Source organism: Sylvia atricapilla, chromosome 8, assembly GCF_009819655.1.
Source record: "Sylvia atricapilla isolate bSylAtr1 chromosome 8, bSylAtr1.pri, whole genome shotgun sequence".
NCBI lineage: Eukaryota > Metazoa > Chordata > Aves > Passeriformes > Sylviidae > Sylvia > Sylvia atricapilla.
Window position 1 is genome coordinate 34,649,161 of NC_089147.1, and position 23,052 is coordinate 34,672,212.

At 41.7% G+C, this 23,052-nt stretch overlaps 1 protein-coding gene across 1 annotated transcript in view; it reads right to left on the bottom strand.

Annotated features, from left to right (window-relative positions):
* Positions 1 to 22,831, bottom strand: part of TET1 (tet methylcytosine dioxygenase 1) — a 57,142-nt gene extending 34,311 nt beyond the window's left edge. Inside the window, 2 exon segments of the mRNA XM_066324391.1 lie at positions 14,072 to 14,122; positions 20,795 to 22,831. Of these exon segments, the coding sequence (XP_066180488.1) occupies positions 14,072 to 14,122; positions 20,795 to 22,720 (1,977 nt within the window). The 5' untranslated portion in view covers positions 22,721 to 22,831.
* Positions 22,832 to 23,052: the final 221 nt, after the last annotated feature.

Consider the following 23,052-nt stretch of genomic DNA (forward strand, 5'->3'; position numbering starts at 1 on the left):
ATTTGGCATAATTACATTCATTTCACTAGACCAATAAACTGGCTTAACCAATATACCACTTGGTTGGACACTAGCTAATCCTGAAAACCTGGCTTCAAGTCCTTAAATAATTACAAACCCTAAGCAGAAATGAATAGAAAGCAAATTTAAATCAGCTCACTTGGAAGTTACTGTTTAAACAGTTGTTTAGCTTCTGTATTTAGATGGAAGTTTCCAGGTTTCTCAACAGTCTCTCAGGTAAGCTATTCAGAACTGTCGTATTATAAACTTTAGTGTTTGGTTAATTATGTTCTTCATCTTCACTGATATTACACAGTTCATGTGGTTGAAGCAATGCCAAAATCTAGACAGATTCAGAATATTGTGTCCTGGAAAGAATATACATATGGGCCATAAGACTGTATTATGGATATGAAGTAAGGAGTTATGCAAAGGAAAAATAAAGGTAATTAAGGCAGAAACTTATGTAGAAAAAGTAATTATGGCAGAAATCCACTTTTTCTTATGCTATTCAAATTTTATTTATACTAAGTTTCCTTTTAAAAAATAATTCTAAATCATAGTAAATAGCGCTGTTCTTTTACCTGACTGTAACACTTGAGAGTTCTTCAATCCCCTGTAACCTTAAGCTGTAGTTAAAAGAAAACCAGGACTGCTTTTCAAATCAGGTATCAGCAGCACAAGGGGCTAATTAACCCTATGTAGGCACAGTACCTCTCAGCAGTGCCCAGAAAATTCCACCCAGTATGAACCATTCAGTTAACTCAGAGATGGGTCTGTGCTCATACCAACACAGGGCATGAACTTCTGACAAAACTCAGGAAAATAAATGCAAAATAGATTTATGATTAATTATAACCATTGAGATGGAACTGCCACAAACCCCCAGGCAAAACAAGGCAGCTCCATCTGGAGCTCAGTGGTCACCTTGCAACTGATAAAACACAAACCCAGGAATCCATAGCACATCCTAGTTGTTCTGAGAGGCATTATAACTTCTCATGGAAATGTTAGGTAAAAACACATCCAGCACCTGTGCAGCTAAGTCAAGCCTACAGATAACACAGATCCTGACTAATGGTCAGTGAGCCAGAGCTGCTTTGGATCCTGGTGATTTTCAGTGAGTGATTCCCAGACCCAGGTGGTCAACTGAGTACTTTTTAAGGAATCCACAAGAACTGAATAGGTTCCACCATTCAATTGCTAGCAGGGGTAAATAAATCACACAAGTCTCTGTAACTGTTCCAGAAAATATTTTAAGGGTCCACTATAAAAGAGTAAAGTGCCAGAACTCTATACCTGCACAAAAGCTGAATTTCAATTACCTTAACTTCAGAAAGAAGTAGAATTGTTGTTCCTTCCTAGGCAAAAGTACATCTAATATCTCTACTGATACAAAAGATTCCCAACCACACACATTTTTTATTAAAATTTATTTAACCAGACAACTAGAAGGCTGAGGACATAAAATCCAATAGAGGAAAACTAATTCTCCATCAATTGCACATTTTCAACACAACATCACATTTTGTACTCCACTCATCATTATAGGGATTGTTCACTACATTAAAAAAATTAATAACTTAAGTCTGCTAATTTAGGAGCAATAAGGGGCATAGGGAAGGAAGAGGCTTCATCCACAATTAGCAGAGATGATAAGATCTGACACAGAATCCACTGACAGCACACAGTACAAAAGTGTCATCGCAGTCCTTCCAACTAGACTGTTCCTCAATAAAATAGTTTATCTGATCAAAAAGCACTGCTATGCTCAAAAATACTCAGGGTATTCCCTAATCTGCTAGTACTGCAGAGGTACAGTGTTGTGTACCTACAGAACTCCAGCGATCCCAGCAGGAAAGGTGGAATTGCTTAAAAAGAAATTTCTTCATACTTCATATTTTCCATGAACATTACTAGAAGCAGCCCACATGGAATGAGGAAGGAAAAAATCCCAGATGGATCATATCACTGGCATGAGTTAGTTCATATTCTATTTTTCCACATGAAGACAAAATATTGTCATCAAATCAGATGTTACTGTTTTAATCAAACTCTGCCTTTCAAGCACTGTACTGCTTTATCTCCTATTACTGAACTGCAGTGGATCCTAAAAGATACCTTTTCTTTTCCCTCACAAACAGAAAAGGCCACTGGATAGTCTGTTAACATGTGATGTTAACATTACCCACCACGCAGAGAAAGGCAGACACACTACCAGGGACAGAGCTCATTTGATTCTTCCCCTCAACCTAGGAACAATCTATCTTCAAGTCCTGAATCTGCATGTAAAAAACCCAGTGAAAACTACAGACAAGGATATCACAACCCCACGCAACAGTGTTAACATTCACTGGACTTAAGCACAGAAGTCGATTTGATCAGTTTCTGAGGCTTTTACACAAATGCAATGAAAAGCTGAAGAATAAAGCAGATCAATACTAGTAATTTCCCCTCTCTCTCTCCTTGAGGAGAGCTCTACTCTGCCAGGAGGCATGAGCCACTAACAAATCATGCTCAAGCTTAGGCTCTGCAGTAGTTTGTGTTATTAGGACAGGAACTACAGAGCCTGCTGTGGCCATTGTTGTATTACTTAAACTTCAGCCAGATACTATCTTATATACATACACACACAAGAATTGACTCTGACGAATGCTTCCAGCACAGACAGCCAGTTACAGCAAATCATTTTACATTCTGAAGAGTCAGACTTACTATTAACTTCTCCTTTAACACATGATGCCCCTGAGGTAATGCAGAATTCACCCAATCCCAATCAAAATGTATTAAGCTACCCCCAAGATATTTCCATTACCTGAGCAGCAAGCAGGCCATCAACTTGTATCTCTCATTTCAAACTCTACAGGTGGTAACAACACACACTGTACTAAAGGACACCACCAGGATCGATTACTCTCTTTAACAAGAAATAACAGATGATCCCCTGTTCAACTGATAAAATGGCTCTACAAGCAAGTCTTGATGAGTAACATAACAACTAATGCCAAATCCCTGTAAGGTTTCCCTGTAACCAGCCCTCCCTGTATGATTCTTCCCAGGTCCCATACAGTGCCCAACAGATCAAACAATACTTGTACCCCCTGCTTGTGCCAAAACTGAGATGACCCAAACCATAGCTCTTCCAGGGTCACAGTATTCATCAGCACAAAAGGATGAGTGGGCGAGAAGCGCCTGCAAGCTGCAGTGTCATGGGTAAGCCTGGATCCTGCTGCAGTGTCTGCAGCCACACAGACAGCCCCACATGTCCCTCTGAGCTGGGACAAAGCTGGCAGCTCCTCAGAATCCAAAACAACGATACGTGTGTTGTTTCAGAAAAGCTGTTTGGAAAAGACCCCAAATGTACTTCATCTAACATTCAAACAAGGTGTTTGTTTCGTGGCTCGACTGTCAGGTATCATTGCCTCACCAAGAGACAAGAAAGCACCAACCAGCTGACCAGCAGCAATTTACTCTTCTGTCATTTATTCCTACAGTCTATCTGCTCCCCAGGACATGCAGAAATTGAGTAGAATTGAGGGCTTGCACTGGACAGGACCAACATACAGGGATAAGGAGGTAAGACATGGAAAGGATGGGCAACAGGGAGACAGAGCACAGGTGTGGAGAGAAAGTTGCTTTGCTGAGTGCTATGTAGGAAATCATGCTCTGGTTAGGACAGAAGCAGATATAAGGTGGGATGCTGTGGAAGTTATAGGTCACCTCTTGAGTGCAGCTATGTTTTCTTCTTGGATTTTTTTTTTTTTTTTTTTTTTTATTTAAAGGCAGAGACAGTAATAAACTAAGAATAAACTTCTATTCCAGACCACATGACATGTCGGCCTACTGCAATAATGCAGACAGCAGCAACATGCTATAGGTTGCTGTCCAAGGCTGCAGTCTGAGCAGGATGTCCAAGCAGGCTCCCAGAAGAGAAACAGCAGAGTAGGGGCCAAGCTGCAAGCTGGTGCATATCCCCCATCAATCTCACCACAGGCACAAAGCAGTTACCAGAACACTGCATAACTGTGGACACGAAGGAGTCTCTCAGGGTACCACACTCCCACAGTGGCTCAGCTAAGGCATATCTTTTATAGGTCTTAATGCACAGAAACAGATTTGGGACCTTTGTTAATGTAATACAGCCTGAATGTACAAGGTGTTCTGTTCCCCAAGAGAGCAGCATTCACAGACGGCATTGAGAGACTGGACAGGACTTGGCAAAAGTATGTTGACAAGATTTACCACAGAAGCTGGTTTATATAGAAACTCAGAGGAACAAGAAGTTCTGCAAATCTGGAGAAAAGAACTTGACCTGGGGCATGACATTCAGGCTTTCCTGGAGTAATCCCCCTCACTTCTAACTTCTGTATCAAACCACCCAGTCACCTAACTTGATAATCACAGGAGGTAGCATTTCACACTGAATCTTGCTAGAGCTGAAAAGTCTGCTCTAATTGCTCGTTGGTTTCTTTTTTTTCCATATTTGCAGCTACAATAGCAAAGAACATTCTCTAAGCTACAGCTTAGCTCTCAGTTTCATCTCCATTTAATCTACATTTATATGCTCTTTGCCATGTTTTTCAAACACCAGCCAACCTTGCCACCAGAAAAGCTCCTTATCGTCTCTTTCCAGAAGGAATTAGTACATAATGGCCTCGAAGTCCTTACACTTTCGATCTCTTCCTTTTCTCTCCTACACTGCCAGAGCAGAGCCCTCCCACCCACCTTGTGCAACAGCTTCAGTGAGACCACTTACAAAGAAGATCTACAGTATCAGACCCTAAAGGATACAGTTACTAACAAAATTAAAACCTACAAGATACTCATGGTGACTGTAAAGGTTTGAAATGGTGGCTCCCATAGAAATGTATTTATTGCATTACTACTTGAAAATAGGCTCTTTCAGCCACAAACTCAAATTATTGTTTCCATCAACCCCTATCTCTATCTTCTAAAAGCTACAAACAAGAGCAAAAAAAAAAAAAAAAAAAAAAAAACCAAACCAGAAGGTGAAGGATATCCCATTCTCCTACACAGGCATCCAAGAAATGGATTTGTTAAGAAAGAAAAAAAACCCCAAACATTACAGTACTTTTTCTGCTACAGAAGCAAATACGAACAAGCATCTTGCCTGATTATTATTGTTTTTCTTGGGGTTTGAGTTTGGTTTGGTTTTTACTGGTGTTTTGAATTACTCAATCATTTGTCTTCAACATTGAAACCAAGCACTCAGAGACCCTGGCAGTTCTGGAAAATATAGCACTCAATTAAGCCTGAAAAGAAAAATGATACAATCAGCAGCAATATGTATTCCCTAACAGAACTTTCCCCTAATGTGCTTTAGCTCAAAAGCAGAGATGAAAGAAATTCAGTCTCTGAATTTACCCACCCTAGCTAATGTCTCCTGTAATCTACTCACAGGAGTTTATGAAACCACTACTAGCACAGCGTTAAGGAAGTGCTGCCTGGCCCCTCCCTGCAAACGGAGAATCATCACAGTGTCCATAATGGGGACTTCAGGGAGCAAATCACAGCCATGTGTAACCTTCTTAGCAACAATCTGAAAGAGCAGTAAATTAATACTTATGAAAAATAGCAAATAATTCAAAGACCAGACATGATGCTTCATAGACTAGGCTGGCGAGCCAGCCATTTCACTACAGCTAAAGAGAGATTGTGTATTTAGCAAGAGGCATGGGACTGTATTTACAAAAGGCAGGTTTCTACCTTGGAAAGCAGTGCCTTCCAGGAGGACATTAACATGGTCAATTATCAAGTGCACAGTAGCTATAGAAACTCCTGGTACAACTTTATTGCTGAAAGGGTTAGTTATATTCTTGGGTGCATAAATAACAATATAATTAGGAAAAGACTGGTTACTTTCAATCCTGCACTTGGCACTTTTGCACCTGCTAGCAGAATAAAGCATCCTGTTCTGGCATCCCCAATTCAAGTGAGACATTGATATGCTGGAGAGGGCTCCAAGGACCACAAGAAGGACAAAGGATTGAAACATCTTAAAGTGAAAGCCTCAAGTTCACTCTCTACTCACTCTCTCCAATTTACCAAAGAGAAAGAAAATTGAAAAGCCACAAACTCCTGCTCAGTCCATGTGGAAAAGAATGCTGATAACAGAGGGCTCCTTGTTCTAGTAGACAAAAGTATAACAAGACTCAATGACTTTAAGTTAAGGCTGGAGAAGTCTGGTCTTGAACTATGGTGCACATTTTTGCAGCGAGACAGAGAGAGAACAAAGAAATTTTTTAAAGCATCTTATTAGGTGTTTGGATGCACTTTTCATCCATGGGAATTTTCAAATTCAAGTTCTTTCAGCTATTTTTTTAAATTATGTTTAAGACAAATAAAATGATACAGTCTTACAACCTCCCAGCACAAGAACAAGTGCTCATAATGATCATTCTCGGGTTTACCACATATGAACCAAACTGAGACAAGTTAATTTCTCTTCAGGCTCAGTGCAGTAAAGATCCGAACTGCTAGGCTAACAACGTAACTTTCCACAGTTCCTGTAATCTAACCAGGAAGATATTCAGCTCCTTAATTTAGGACCACAGTTCTGTGCCCCACCACCTGCCTTACAACCAATTACATTATTTACAAGTTACTACATGTTAGTAGCAGCTCTCAAACCAGAAGTGCTAAGGGCACACAATACCATTCTAATCTAGTTTTAAAGCTGATGAGGGGCTACAAGACAGAAAGGAGTAACTAATAGCCTTTAGAAATAGAAAATTCAGTGACAGGAGCAGCTTAACTCAGATTTAAAACAAACCAAAAAAAAGTCATGCTGATCTCTTAAGGCACCAGGCTATGAGGCAGCAGTATTTAGGATTTTTCATCTATGTTTTGCTTACTCTCATGAGGAAAAAAAAGCCTAAAAAAACTGCAAATTATGTTTCCTTTTCTGTCTGAGAGTTTCCACACCTATGGTTTAAGTAAAACTCAAGGCAGAATTTGCACTGTAACTTCCACTTGCTCTTTTACAGCAGTTGCAGCTTTCACTCCCATCCTGGAATAACAGCAATGCTGTTATGAAGCAGCACTGCAAGAGTGGTGTTTGCACCACAGAATTCAGTGATCATCTGTCATGAAAGTGAATGCTTTGCATTTACACACACAGAGCAGTTTTTCCTCTTATTCACAAGTCTAGTAAACCCTTTATTTTAGGAAAATTAAATGTGGAGCCCCATTTTACTACAGGGCACTGATCAAACTACAATGTAATACAGACAGCACCAACAAAAAACACTGTGGAAAGAATTCAGTCAAGACACAAACCACTCAGTAGTAAGTCAGCTTCAAAAAATCCTAATATTCTAGAAGACTTAACATGAAAGTTGTTAAGACAACAAGGACAGCCTTGCATATAGTCCATATACTAATTTACATAAGTAGATCAGAAAGGATTTTTTTTTTGTTGCTTAAATGTAAGTGCTGTTTTCCTTTTTCTTTACATCATTTAAGTTTCATGCACTTAACATTTAAAAAGAAAGCATAAATTCTTCCTGCCTCCCCAGCGAAATCCTATAATTAGGGATTTATTTTAGTATGAATCACATCTCTTGGTCTCGACAAAAGCAAGGCTCCTACTAATGTCAATGGGAAAGTTTGCTGTCATATTATCAGCTAAATTAACTTTCCCATAATCAGTAACACTAAACAAAAATCTTGGTATAACATGGCAGAAAGAAAAAAAAATCACAAACATGAAAAATCTGCTGCCACTCAGGTAAGTTTAGTGCTTCTCAATGGTTTTCTCCCATTTAAATTTCTAAAAGCCATAAACAAACTTGCTTAGCAATACGTTATCAGATCCTAAATAGGCAGCACTCATTTTCAAAGCATTTTTAGATATTACTGTCAAAAAATGTATGGCCAGCAGCACACTGAGAACAGACTACTGGAACTGGCAGAGCTACCTTAGTTATTTCAATGCCTGCATTAAATACAGCAAGTACAATTATTGAATAAAGCTCATAATACAGCAGTGAATGCAAACAATACCAACAAAGCAACATGCCCAGAAGAGAAACCTTGTGTTTATTTTGTAATACTTCATTAAGAACATATAAACAACATATCGATCAATATACCTGCACAACTGACCTTTATCTCCACATGTACATTTTCCTCGTTTCCACAAGCTATGCTGCTTTTACTGGATATTTTATGTCATTTTTCATCAGAAACACATTTTCTACCTTTTCTGAAGCTCCAATTCTAAATACAATAGAATGGAATACAATACAATAAATAAAATGGATATACAACACAATACAATAAAATGCAAGGCCCTACACTAAAACATACCATGAGACTCAAGATCTACAAATCAATAGTGATTCAAAACATGCAAACTCCTTCAAAATCACTGTGATCATGAGGTTCAGCCTGGCCTTACCCAACACCTCCCAGCCTCCATGTGCCTCTGCCCCCACCAATCCCTGAGGAGTGGCACTACTCTCACAACTGCTTTGCTACAGCAACAAAGGAGTTAAAACAGAAAACCCTGCTCCTCCCTGTCTCCTCTCCAGGACACCGTGCCTTTCTTCCCTCAACGTCTAGGGGAGCTGTGGGGCAAAGAGCAGCATGGTGTGCCGCTGAGCAAGCACAGGGACGCGAAAGGAGGGATGGGAGAGGGAGCAGCACAAAATAAGGGAGCCCTCCAGGAACACAGGACAAGGGCAGCACAGCATCTCTGCATATCCCATGAAAAGAGTCCACAAGGAACAGGCTTCAGCTCCACCAGAAACTGGAAAAATTAAGGATTAGAAAATAATTAGAGTAAGATTAATAATTTACAGATCACTTACAAAAGCTTTCTTTGTTAGAGCTCAATTCAAAAACATCTACATACATGAGTAGTCCTGGCAGAACTGTACAAACAACACGCAAGTGCTTCATACGTTCACAAGTGTATTCATGTGGAAGTGCTGGGAAAGCTGCACAGGCAAATGCCCTATGCTAAATTACAACCATAATCATGCCTGCTCACATCAAATGGTTGCACGAGTCTAACAAAAGCAAAAAGAATTTAAAGATTTAATCCCATTTAGACAGATGCACATTCAGTTTGAAAAAGGTGAAAATGACAACATTTCTTTCAAAAATTGTTGAAAAAATCCAGGCAACAGCGAAGTTAATCATCTTACTTTTAAAAATACAGGTTAAATGGTTTGTGTAGGATGCTGTTACCACAAGTAAGGTCTACCTATCAAAAAAAGGGAGCAAAAAGACAGGGAGTAAAAAACACGCAGAAACTTTCAACCAGTACTCAACGCAATGTTAACTGGTATTTACTGAAAGAATATGCTCCAAAGTGATAATGTCTATTTAAAAAAACCCACAACAAATATGATAAGTCTTTCCGGACAACATCCTTTCCAACTTGTATTGTACTATTCTTCCTTCTGCTCCTGTAAAATTGCACAGCAGTGCAATTCCATTCATTGACTTGCTCATGTCTCAGTTTAAAGGGGAAAAGGTAATAAAATTTAAATTAATTCAGCTAAATATTTTGGCAGATATTCTGCATTAAAAATATACACCATAATTTAGAATAAATGTTCCAAGTCAGTTCAGTCCTTGCTCACTCCAAGCATTATCATGAACTTTAGCACTTGCTTTCCTAAACCTTAACACATGTATGACCTTGATCAAAAAAGTGTTTCTAGCTTCTTTGAGCTGCAAAACTAAAACTGCATTATAAAGAGGGCAACAGCAAGTCTGCCAAGACACCTTTATGTTTTAAAGTTGTTTGTTTTTTATTGTTTTTTTTTACAAGACTCTGCTTTGTATACGTGGAGAAGAAAAATTAAGAGGGTGCTCAATCAGCTATTTGTAGCCTTGATGGAAATGAAAATTTCATGTTCCTAATATTATGTTTATAAAGAACCTCAAAGTTCTAGATACTGAGTCATCTCTGGCCTTTGGCTTGCCTTCAGCCGAGGAGATTTAGGAGCGTGAGCAGGTGCTGTTGGCACTTTGCTGGTGCCCCGAGCACCGTCACAGCGTTTCTGAAGAAACATGCAAACAGAAGAGAGAACACAGACCATGCGGGCTCACTCAGCACTGCACATGTCAGCCTGGATTTCTCTCATGGTCTCCTCCCTATTTTTCCCCTCCCTTTTTTCCTTCATCCTTTTGTTTTGTTGTTGTTTTGGGCTTCTTTAATCTCCATCAGGGCAACGAACACCCACAGCCATCCAAAAGGCAGCCCAGGCTCCCCAGAATCCACAGGAAAGACCAGAGATTGTGCTTCACCAGCTGCCTCCTGATCTGTGGGGAGGTTTCCTTACTGGTGCCACCGCTGCCTACATGTGTAGATTGCCCTGACAACACAAGGCCATGTGCAACTGCCCAATTCTTCTAAGCTCTGTGGTAATGAACTTGGAAATGACTGCAAACATTCCCCCATCCTCAGGAAGAGGTACACTGCACTGCCCAAGCTGAGCCACTAATTGGCTAAAAAGGACGATGCTTAAAGTGAAGCTGGGTGTATAATGTGACTTTCAAAATGCAGGCAAATTAATTTTTAAGTATGAACCTCTTCTACATAGATTTTCCATTATGAGGAATAAAATTAAAAAAGTGTCTGCTTAACTGGGAAAAGAACACAAGATAAACCCTAAGGAAAACTAAGTATATTCCTTCCCTTGTATCCATTACTGTGAGCTTACAAAGACTGTTTCTTTAATGAGCACTTGCTTGCTAAAAGTGATGAATATTTCAGATGTTCTTTCAAAATAAACATGGAGAACCTAATATAGTATTTACGGCACAGATGAATTTCCTAAATGAGTTGCCCAATTACCAGAAGGCATGAGTATGGAAAACTATAAATAATACACGAAAGGTTCAGTATAATAGTGTGTATCACTTTCAGTCTTGCTTATATCTGTTCTGTTATGAATAAAATTGGGAATGTTCAGACTGCACAGGAATTTACCTGTTTCTGTTCCAACTGTGTTACCTGTTCTTGTTCTAATCCCAGTTAAAACTCCCGGTTAATGTCCCAGTTAATGTACCTACCCCCTTCAATTCTAAGAGTTCGCTGTTAAAGAGTTCTCATCTGTTTTACCTGTTTTATCACCCTACCTTTAGTTGTTTGTACCCCTCATCCCCTCTAACTCGTCGGGTAACCCAGCCGCTGCTTCCCAGAATGGACGCCACATTTCCCATATGGACTTGCGCGCACATGCATATTAAAATCATATTGCCGCCTGAGAATAAAACTACCCTACCCAACGAGCCACTTTAAAACACACAAAAAGACTCCGCGCTGCGTGCTGTGGAGGACCTAACGGAGCTAACTACATCGATTCCAGCCCAACAAGTGGGTCACCATGGCTTGGACAGCACTCGAGCACGGAGACCCCCTCAGGCTTCTGAGCCCAAGAGGAGCCTTGGGATGATCCCTGCGAGCGTAGAGGCCCCAGTCCTGCTGGAAATGACAGGCCTGCGTGAGCCCTCCTCCTGGACGTCGACCATTGGGAGCAGCGGCGGCGGCGCGCATCCCCGAGCCCCCACCTCTAGGCCCTTCTCTAATAAAGGCATAACCAAGGAGCAGAAGGTCTCCTGGCCCGTTTCTTTTACATGTTCAACCCAACTGGAAAGCACTGCTTATTTTCCCCTGTACAGAATTGGTGACTGGTTTGGTCCTCAGCAGCACAGTTAGAACACAAGCCCTCTAAGAAAATAAACATGCATCCATCAAAACTTAGGAGAGCTAGGAAAAAAACCAAACTCCCATGTATTATTGGAAGAAAGTACTACAAATCCTCCTTTAAGAAACTAAAGAATACTACTTGAAGAAAATACAATGAAAAAAGGACACATCATGTTGAAATTTTGTCAAATGTCAAAGCCTGTATGCAATGGCCAGATGCTCTCTGCCACCACCAATCATAAAATCAAACACTGAAGTCATAATTCAACAGATAAGACAACACTACTTTACACAGCTGTCCCACCAACAGCAGAGGCCAGGTTAGAGTCATGTAACATAATGCCACATTTCTAAAAAATGCCCTAGTAAAAAGGCCGCAAATTATGCAGCTTTTTAAAAGTTTACTGCAGCTGACAGAGCTGCAGTGTAACTTGAGATGCTCAGCCTCCCTTCTCCCACCCAAAACCAAAGGCCAACCCCAATGCAGCACCCCGTGAGATGCCTTCAGAGGTACTGTGCTTTCTTTGGGGAATGCAATCGGATAATCTCTTAGGAAATACACTTCAGCACCACAAAACAAATACAAATACTAGAAAACACAAAGAATAAAAAGGAAAAACAAAGAGGAAATACCACAGAATCAGCTCAGCAAAGGAAAAGTCAAACCAGAAATCATCCCAGGTCCAACAATTGACGTGGATACTATGCACACACACAGGACCAGACAAGCCTTTCCATTCAAGAGCCAAGGGTGGAAAAAACCCCTTCAGAACACTTTTTGGAAAGGAGAGGAATGACAGACTCATATTACATAGCAACCTGCTGGGCCATCAAATCACAAACAGTGGCAAAATGAACTCAAGAGGAAAATCTCAACACCAACCATGAGCCATGACTGCAGACAGACACCCAACACAAGGTAACTGTCTGTGACCAAATAAACACATTTTTCCACACCTTGCCAGAAGAGGCATCACACAAATTACACCTTATAAACTGACTGCTTTACAAACATTCCTTATTTTGCATGCTACTGTCAAAAGCACAAAAGATGGAATGAGCAAATACTTCAAGTATTAGCTACATCCATGTATTATATTACAAAGAGCAGCAGTATTAAAATGAGTCATTAAAATCACATCCAGAACAAGAAAAATGCTAATATTTTTATGGCTTATTTCAGTGCAAAAAAAGATCACTAACCTTTGCTAGCATTGTACAACCACGATTAGTATTATCACACTGGTATGTGGTTTGCACAACTACCCCACATGAAAAGACAGACACCCTTGAGTTGGACAGGTTATTTGCCCCTTAGTTGATCTTAACTTTGGTTTGTCTTACCAAAGTTTCTGTAATGTGTAACAGTGACAACATAAGTGTTAAGAAAATGGCATGTTTTCAAGTAAAATGACACTACAGACCAGTCAGCATTTATCAAATCCAATATGTCCAACAACGTCTGAAATTTTAGTGTACTGAAACAATACTTAACTATCTTAATACATTTAGCTGATATAGGAGAATAATTCAACAAAGTACTTTTAACAACATGCTATATTTGCTTAACAACATACTGTTGGTTGTGTTTTCACTAGCTTCATCTTACCCACACCATCCATCTTACTTGCCCCATGCATCCTCCAACTTGTTATTTGCAACAACAGAATTAATGACTTAATTCTATTTAGAGCATTCTAAAGATTGACTGAGAGAAGCAGTATCAATACACTACCTGTTACTTTTAAAAAAACCCAAACAACCCAAAACATTAGTCATGAGTGCAGCAAGTCTGTATTTTGGTATAAAAACGAAGACATTTGCAAGACCAATCTTTGTTATCATGAAACATAGCCATCTTTAAAGTGTGGAAGGAACATGTTAACACTGAAACTGAAGGTGGTTGTAAGTTTACAGGACTTTCAGTTTCAGTTGAGGTATTCTAAAGTTAAAAGAAAGAGAGGAAATCAAAACTTCAATAAAGTAAGTATAAAAATTCCACTTCGGTTAACTTGGCTTGCAGTGTAACGTTGACTTCTCACATGAAATTTCAGATGCCATAAAACCTGTATGCTAAAAACATTTAGCTGTTACCGTTGGAAGTATGAAACTAGGAACAGAAGAAATAAAGGGAACGTTCAGCGCAAGGGAAAGCAAATTTTTGGTCTACAGACTTGTGCAGGGAGGTTCAAATATGTCTACAACATGCTGGAGAGAAAGAGGAAAGAAAGGACATGTTCTGTGCTTTTAAAATTAGCTAATCTGCTTAATAGCTGGAAAGGGCCGCTACCCAGCCTTTAACCCTTTGCCTTCCTGGGCTGGATGACAAGAAAACGCTGCTCAGAATGGGAGGGGATAAATATCAAAGCAATCATCGGTTACCTTTAAAACTCTCTGCTTCCTCCTCTGGGGCCTTTTGTTTTCTGTTAGAACCTAAAAAAACATCAAATTGCAGAGTGTAAGTTGTGGTCCGAAAGGCAGGCGGGTTTTTATTACGGAACAGCGATATTTCTGCAATACCCCGAGTGCTTTACACGCGGCCCTTCCAGGGTCCGGCGGCGGCTCGCGGCGGCCCGTCCGCCGCCCCCGCGGCGCCCCTCACATCGCGGGAGCCCCGCGTTTCCCCTCACGCCGACGGCCGCCCTGCCCCGCCATCTTTGCTTCCTGCCGCAGCGGCGGCCGCGCGGGCGCGCGCCGCGTGCGGCCCCGCGGGAGCGCGCGGCGTCCCGCAGCGCCCCCCCCGCGGCCTCCCGCCCGAACAAAGGGGCTCCTGCAAGAGCCGGCACGGACCCACCGCACCCGCGGAGCCGGCGCCGCCCCGGGCACGGCGCGGGCGGCGAGGGCCACCCGCCCCGAGCACCGGGGACGGGCTCGCTCGGCTCGGCGAGGGCTGCGACGAGAACGGGGTCAGGCGAGGACACGGCCCCCGCGCACCCGCACGCGTGCGCACACCGCCGCGCACCGGGCGGCACAGCCCCGACCCTCTCCGCGAGCGGCGCTGGGGATGCGTCGCCGGGCCCCGGCGGCCGCGGTGGGGCTCCGCAGCCGGATCGTCCTGGGAAGAGCAGGAATCGCCGCTCACCCGGTGGAGGCCGCAGCCGCGGGGCCTGCCTTCACCTGCTCTCCCAAGCCGAGGGGACGCGACGCTACGGCGGCCCCCTCCAAAAGCTCAGCCTGGGGCCGGGAGCGCAGCGCCCACCAGACTCAAGAGCCGACGGCCCCTGCCCTCCCACCGCAGGCCCGGTGAAAGATACTCCTCCATCTTGATCTACTCCTATGGCACCCAACGGAACAAATCGACTGCCGACGGACTGCCGTGAGAGCTGGCCACCATAGAAACATCAAGGGCCATTACTTTCTCACGACTCCACCTGCTGAAAACGTTCATCCGGATGGAAGGAGGACGGAGGGGTCACAGCTCTACCGATTGTCACAGCGAGCCCTCATGGATCACACAGACATTTGCTAACGAGGGGCAACAAACAAGTAACAGCGTACAAATAACACCGAAGCATTCACCGAAACAATTCGCAGTTGACATCTAAACCAGAACGTTGGCCACTGATATACGCACTAAAGATAAAAACCAGTAAGAACACCTTTTCATCAGCTACAAACTGCAATCTGTTTTCTTATCTAGTGCTACACTGTAATGTAATTACTGTCCACTTATTAGTGCAAAAGTCAAATAGCAGAAATGCTCAGACGTGGACACACAACTCATTCCCCATTGCAGCAATTAAATCAGAGAAAGCCGTTGCCCATTTTTTGCTGTCTGATGCTACCTTGTATCTAAGTTCTTAATTTGTTGCACTGGAATGATGTAATAAAGAGAATTTAGGAAAAGGTATAAATTAAAATACGAATTTATTTTTTTTCCCACAAATACCCCAAGTCTGCAAGGGTCTTTTTGCACATTAAAAATGAGAGAGTGGAAATCACACAACACTTGGTCATCTGATTCTTCTTTGTAGTTTTGGCTACTTAAGATGCTTTACAACACGGGGCGGGGGGGTGGTGGGAAGAACAGTATCTTGTTTGCTTAGAAACCTAAGATACCCATATTCTGATTTAGTCCCTACACTGGTGCATGCACTGGACAGCACTGGATAGTAGTTTCAGATTTCTTTGTAACTTCATGTTAGGGGTCCTCAGACACAAGGAAGGAAAGAAACCTCTTCAAATAATTTCCCCATAAAAGCTTTAAGAACCAACACAGAAAATAAGGAGCAGTGAAGAGGCAACCTGTTAAATACAGCCTCTGACAATAACTAGAGCATAAACTAATCCATCTTCCTGTAATTTAGACTGCATTATAGTCCACACACAGGAACACAGAGAAATGGCAAAGTTGTAATTAAATAGCTGTAATTATTTAACAATCTCACAGAGTATGAGTGTCTGTGTAAAATAAGAGTAAAATGCACAACTCCAGCTCCCTGCCCTGCTTCTGTGGGGTAGGGAAGGCTGTTTGCAGCTCTCCTCATCACACACATTACCAAACTTCTCTAGCTGTGTGCTATGCCCTTACAAAACTCCCAAGGATCGTACTCAGGAGTTTTTATGTGCACTCATTCTAAAAATCAAGTGGCTTAAATATCTCTGGAGTCTATGGTAAAATAAATATCACAAAGTCTAAATTTCTTGATTATAGTTGGGCCTGGCTAGAAAACAAGAATTCAATTTTGCTTTTTTTTGGGTTTTTTTGTTTTTGTTTTTTTTTAGATTTTGACACTTGATTTTGTTCCAAAGCAGAGCAAAACTTTCAAAAATTCAAGAGGAGACAGATGGGATGTGGGAGACCAAAGTCCAAGTCCCTGGTCTGCATCAGGCAAAAAGCCCTTACCACTAATATCTTCTAATAATTCTCATCCCCTTTTCAAGTTTTAAACAGAAATTTCATTTCTCAAGCCTCAAGAAACTTAAATAGTTGCATTAAGACAGTAGTTGTGAGGCACTCCTGTTCATTCAGCATTTTCCATTCAGGGAATGGCTTACTGGAAAGTTCCCAACCAACTTGAATTGCAGAATCCTTTTTTAATATGTCTGGGTTTTTCAGCAGTGTGTTAAAAACCCACAGACAAGCAGACCCTATTGTCATTTAATATTTCATGTTACTCAGATTACAGCTATTAAATAAGATGTCTGGAGACACCTTGGGCAACCCAAGTGAAATAACACTCAGTGACCTCATTTTTTTGGTCAGTTTGTTGACTACAGGTCCCACTAAATCTAGCAATTTAGTTCTAAGAGGAATTAAAGCTCTCCCCAGCAAATGCTTTCAACCCAAGAGGGCTCCCTGCCTAGGTAGAACCCTAAAATGTAAGCACCTTGCCTTGATAAGCTCTGCAGAAAGCAGCCTTGGCGAGCAGGGCTTCCCACACTGACGCAGCAGCAGCCCTGTAAGTTCATGGCCTTTTCAGGCAAGAGGAGCTGTGGGGTCATGAACCCCTCCAAGCGCAGCAGGCCAAGCAGAGCTGCTCGGCCTGGCAGGCCAGGGCAAGAGCTCCGGTAGGAGAGCGCTGGGAGCCGCCGCCGGCTGAGCCCCGAGCACGGCCAGCACCAGCCGCGGCTGCGCCGCTCCATCTGCAGCGCCCGCCGGGCCGCAGCCGGAATCCTTTTGCCAGGGAGAAGAGAAAATAAACCAGGAGCCACCTTTCCTGGCCACGTGCTACTTTTGAAGCTTACAAAATCCTCGCTCCACACTGCAACTCATGAAGACAGCCCTGACAGCAATGCAATGGCAGCAAAGCAGACCACTGCTTGGAATTAATTCTGCTTTTTGGAACAAAATAGCTGTGAAATAGCCCTCAGTAAGTGCAATACTGTTTCAGGAAACAGTCTTTAAAGACAAGATAAAAATGTGGCAGCATCATAATCCCATGTGGGTCAGCTTTACAAACTCTTCACTGTGAAGTATTCCGGCATTATTCCTTCTGAGAGGGACAGCAACCCAAGATAAAGCCTTCTTCCTCTTCTTATAAAAGCTTCCTTACATTTCATTTACTAGGCTGCTCTTTCAAAAAAACATTCAATAAGCAAAAAAATGTTTTCCCTTATATATTTTAGGATTTTTCTTTACCAGCTCCAAACCAAACATGCACAGTGTGAATTCCTCAGAAGAGAGGCATTACATGCAACAATACTGCTACACACAGAGACTGGGAACTAGAGCCCACAATGCCTTATCCAGACTTTCATGATGTCACATCCCTGCAAAAACCATTACATTCAGGAAGGCACAGTACCACTGAAGGTTTATGTGGCTGTTATTTTTAAATGGCATTTTTCAAGTCCAGTATAGTTTTCAAATCTTTATCTGGGCTATGTGTGAATTAATCGAAATAACAGCAACCTAACTAATGCCAGTTCCAAACATGCAACTGATATTCTTCAAGGGCTGAGTGCACACGTGGGCATGGGTGTTGGAATATGCACTTCAGTTTACATTCATGGCTTCTACCGGCCAGGCCTCACTCCCTGTAACTGTAAATCCACTTAAGTTCTTAAAGAAAACCAACACTTTTTCTTTCATAAGCAGCCGGTACTGACTGCCAACCCCCACAGTGGCTATACAGCCATTTAATGCACACAGCTCTCCCTGACTTCACTGGGACTTTTGCATTTTTTTAGTCAGAATGGGGAGAGATCATTCCTTTAAGGGAAAACTCCAACATTTAAACTATGCTCCAGCTTTATCCCCCTACACCCTCCTCCCAGTGAATCACCTCCAAAAAATGCTTACATTCCATCAACATGAGAAAAAGAAGCATGACTCTTCCAAACAAAGAACACACTGAAGCCAACCTCATTTCTTTTAATTATTTATGTTCACTTTCCATACCATGGACAGAGACCTACAGTTTGGGTTTTCCTCAGGTGCTTTTTATTTGGAACACATTACTGTCACAGAAGCCTGGGAAAACAATGGAATTCTCTGCAATCTTACCTAAAGGATAGCTGCCAAACTGAGTGATAGCATTCCCCATCCCCCAACACCTTCCCCTGTATCTCAACACCCTGAAAGAGCTGATCTAACATTGTAGAAATACTTTCTCATTTCCTCAGAGCAGTTTCTAGAGATTGAAAATAAAGCAAGGCCTCTTTCTAAGAATATCTGAAAAGGCACTAGGTTTCATTCAAATGTAATTTTATAAGAAAATACCTAGCATGTTCTTAAATGTCAGGAATACTTCATTTCCTTCATGCAGCACCCTGAAATTTCATACAAAATTTAACAAGAAATGAAGTAGGCCTCTGGTGCAGCTCTGAATGCATCATACAGAATGTGGCCAGCCTAATGAAATAAAAGCACACCAAACTAAAAGCTGCCAAAGAAAAGAATAAAAACAAGGAATTTCTCATAAAGAAAGTAAAAGGAATGCCCAGAGAGGACAAAGGGGAAGGCACATAGCTAATCTGCAAGGAGAAGGTCAGGCTGAGCAACAAGAAGAGAAGTACGTTTAGCCTGGAAAACAAAGGTTACAGAAAAGCTGGAGTGCTTCCTTTCACTGACCCTGCCAAAACCCTTTTTAAAACATGGCTTTTAGATCACTTCCTAACCTCAACTCCATGAATCCTCTCCAATCCCACTGACTAAATATATAAAAGGACAATGTCACAACTCTTTTGTTGTAGAAAGTCAGGATAAGTCTCTACCACCTTTATTGTTTTAGTATTTATCTTAACTCACATTACAGCTGTCCCTCTTCTCACCTATTTCTTAAGAGCATTAAGAAGCAGTTAAGACAGAAAGAGGTTTTTGAATGAATTCTGAGCCAAACTGTTTAAGCCTACTTCCCTAAACATCATACCTTAAAATACACTTCCCCCACAAAGGGGAACATATCATATCCCCTCACTGCTACAAGACTTTTCTTTCTGCTTGCCTACCTTAAAACCAGAACAGACTTCTCTGCCAACCCTGGTAAGCACAGGACAGAACAGCGAAAACAATAGGTCTGCTGAGATCTCCACAGCTGATGGGAATTTCTACCTGCTGTAAGAATACACCATTTTAATGAAATTGCTCTTGAGAAAGGTTTTGCAGGTGCATTCTCCCCAGTGTGAACTGCTGCACTCAGAGTACACACTGGTGCAGAGACTTGAACCTCAGTTTCCCACATCCCAAGGTAAATGTCCCAGTGATTTAACTACCAAGACAGCCTCTCTCCCTCTGTGGTTCAGGTACTACTGGATCATATGAAGAGAACACGCCCAGCAGGATCTGGCAGTGCAGAGTCTCACTGCAGTACAGGGGTCAGGGAATTCAACTGGGATGTGGGAAATCTATGTTCAACTCCCTACTTACCTGATTTAAAGCCTTATCTTGAAACTGAAATCCCTCAGAAGGTCAGTGCTGTTATCACATGGGCATACAGACTGTCTTTTCCCCTCCTCTTTGTTCCAAAAGTTATGACCTGGGTTATTAAAAGGCTGATGGGTCAGAAAAATGAGTAACACAGAAAAAGAAAGTATGTATGAGGAATGTGGTAAAAGATAAAGGGAGAGAGGAAAGAGAAGTGAAATGAGAGAAACAGAAGAATAGACAATTAGAAAGGCAGAGAGATGCGAAAGGGGAAAATGCAGCTACAACTTGGTCCTGAAGTTTATAAATTGATTTCCACCAAATCTGTCATCACAAGCAAATTACTTTAACTGAACCAAGGAGCAGACAACCTGACTTCCTTTGCTTTTAGCATTCAGTATTTTAAAATATCAATACTCTCCCTATTAATTCAGAGTCTCCTAAGACTACCCTCAATCTCCCTCCTCCCCACATTTTGTGCTGAAATATTTCTCATTTCTTCACACACTCCAATTAATCCATTGTTTTGGCCAACATACCAATATCTGGGACACAGAGTTAAAGCCATATTTACCTTTGATTTTACAGAGTTAGACAACAAGAACAAGACTAACTCCAGCTCACTCTAACCTACACTTCTGTAGATGACAAGAGGAAGTTACTGCACAACCTGTTAGCACCAACAGTAAGACTGAACTCTCTAAAGCTGTCCTGTGGTCAGCATTTCCCTTTGCAGAATTTTAAGAGGCACCTCAAGCCTCAAAAGAGTGATTTAACTTGCAACTTCTTTGTCTTACCTCAAAAGGTAGCGTGATTGGTGGTGGTGGCTTTTTCAGTTCTTCACATTTTCTCTTTTTACATATCCGGTGACTAGTTTTGCGCTTCCTGCAACAGCTGCATTCCTCACAATTTGTTTTCCGCAGACAGGGCTCACAGACTCCACAACGCCTTCGTTTCTTTTTCTCCAGCATAGGGAGCAGAGATGAATATGGAACAGGGTAATCACTAGCTGGATTTTTAAGAGAGGATGGCCCTGAGGCCTCAACTGCTTCAGTGCTGTTGCTCACGTTGTCCTGAACCAAATTCAAGCTTACTCCAACAGTTCCCAGCTGTGATGAATAATCATTATGCTGCAGTCTTGAGTCAGCTGGCAGATCTGCATTTATGGCTTTTTCTGAGGCAAGAGCAGAGATTTCCATGCTTGAAGGCAACTCTGAAACAAAACCTGCAGAGAATTGTCCAGAGCTTTCAGCAGAGATTTTATCAACTGTGCTTTTTTCTAAATCTGAAGATAAAGTGGGGACATATCCTGAATTCAAAATTAATGCCTCTGCATCAATACATTTAACAAGCTGTTCAATGTCCTCTACTTCAATATTGTTTAAAGGTATATTGGAGACTGGTTCACATACTGTAAATATGTTTTTTGTGTCGAATTCTGAATTCTTTTTTGTAAAGCTCAAATCTGAATTTGAATCATGTTCTTTGTGAATGGGTACAAAATCCACAACCAGTTTCATGGGGTATTCTGCAAGTGAGCTTGCACCTCCAAAATGTAAAAGCAAATTTGATTCAGAGGCAGCTACAGAACTGGAATTTGAACCAATGTCTTTATTCTCAGATTTCAAATCCCAGCCTGCCTTCAAGCAGGAATCTGCAAGTGACCTTGCATGTTCTAATAAATGTTCTTGTGAGTTAAACTCAGAGGTAACTAGAGATGCAGAATCCAAGTCTCGTTCTTCCCTAGGAAGCACCATGTCCAACCCTGCTCCGATGTGGAATTTGGCAAGTGTGACTGACTCTATCAGTACTGCTGAGCTGAGGTCTGAGGTATCCACAGAGCTGGAGTCAGGTTCTGTACTGTCAGGTACCATACTGAGGGGAGCCTCTGCATGCACCTTTGAGTTCAATTGAGAAGGAATTACAGAATCAGAAGGAGAAGATGGAAGCACCAGTGCAGCATCTTCAACAAATGCTTCAGCCGAACTACCCGTATCAACATCACTGGGTATCTGCTTGCAGGGCAGGTCTGCATGCTTAGATTTCACCTCTGAAGCTTCTGTACCATCATCAGTCACCTGACTGTTTGGAATGGAGTCATCTGTTTCAGATATTTCTGCCTCCTTGATCTGACTGGCACATGCCCTGACGGGGTCTTCACCTGCAATACACAGACAGCCTTCTACAGGCAGAGCAGGTAACTCATTTTGAACTAAATCTTGTTTCAAAGCTATTTCACCTGTTCCATCATTTTTTTCTTCTTTTACTGCCAGGGCTTCTTCATATTGTTCCTTTGCTTCTGACTTTTTCTGTGCTGCAGCTTTCCTGGGTTTTGTAATTACTGGAGTTTGGTACAATCTTTGGGAGAAGGATCGGTTACGGAGAGACATTGTAAAGCCATTGATGCCAAAAGAATCCTGGCTGTGAAAGAGGATATTGTCAGCTTTCTCCAAACTTACCCAGGATGCTCCAGACAAGGTTCTGGTTACACTGCTCCTGAGAAGTCTACCTGAAGAGCTCATGATTGGTTTATTTTCTTGCTGTTTTTTCTTAACATCTTTTTCTTGCACTGGCTTTTTACCTTTTCCAGAACTAACAGCTTTTGTGGAAGTCTTTGTGGTTTTCTTTCTCACTTGGCTGGATTTCTTTTTGCTCTGGTTCGTTTTCCTTTTGCCTAACTCTTCTTTTTTGGCTGATCTGGAAGGCCTCGCATGGTGAGCCATGTCTGTGGAGCAGGAGGAATGTTAGGAGGAGAGATGGGAAAAAATCATGAGCTCTTGAGAGACCTCTTCAGTAGAAAACTGCATACTCCCATTGCTGCTTTCTGTGCTCATACAATGTTAACTCTGAAATAGAAAAAGATACAGAACAGTATTAATATACTTCTAATTAATAAAAGGTGCATATGTTTTCAACTGTCCATTTTTAATATTTAAAAATACAGAGGTAGAATCGGAAATAACAGTATTGGGTGTTACATTCAGCTAGCCCAAAAACTTTGAAAATATTAGTATACTACAAAGTAAAAAACTTGCCTAAAGGCCTGTAACATAAG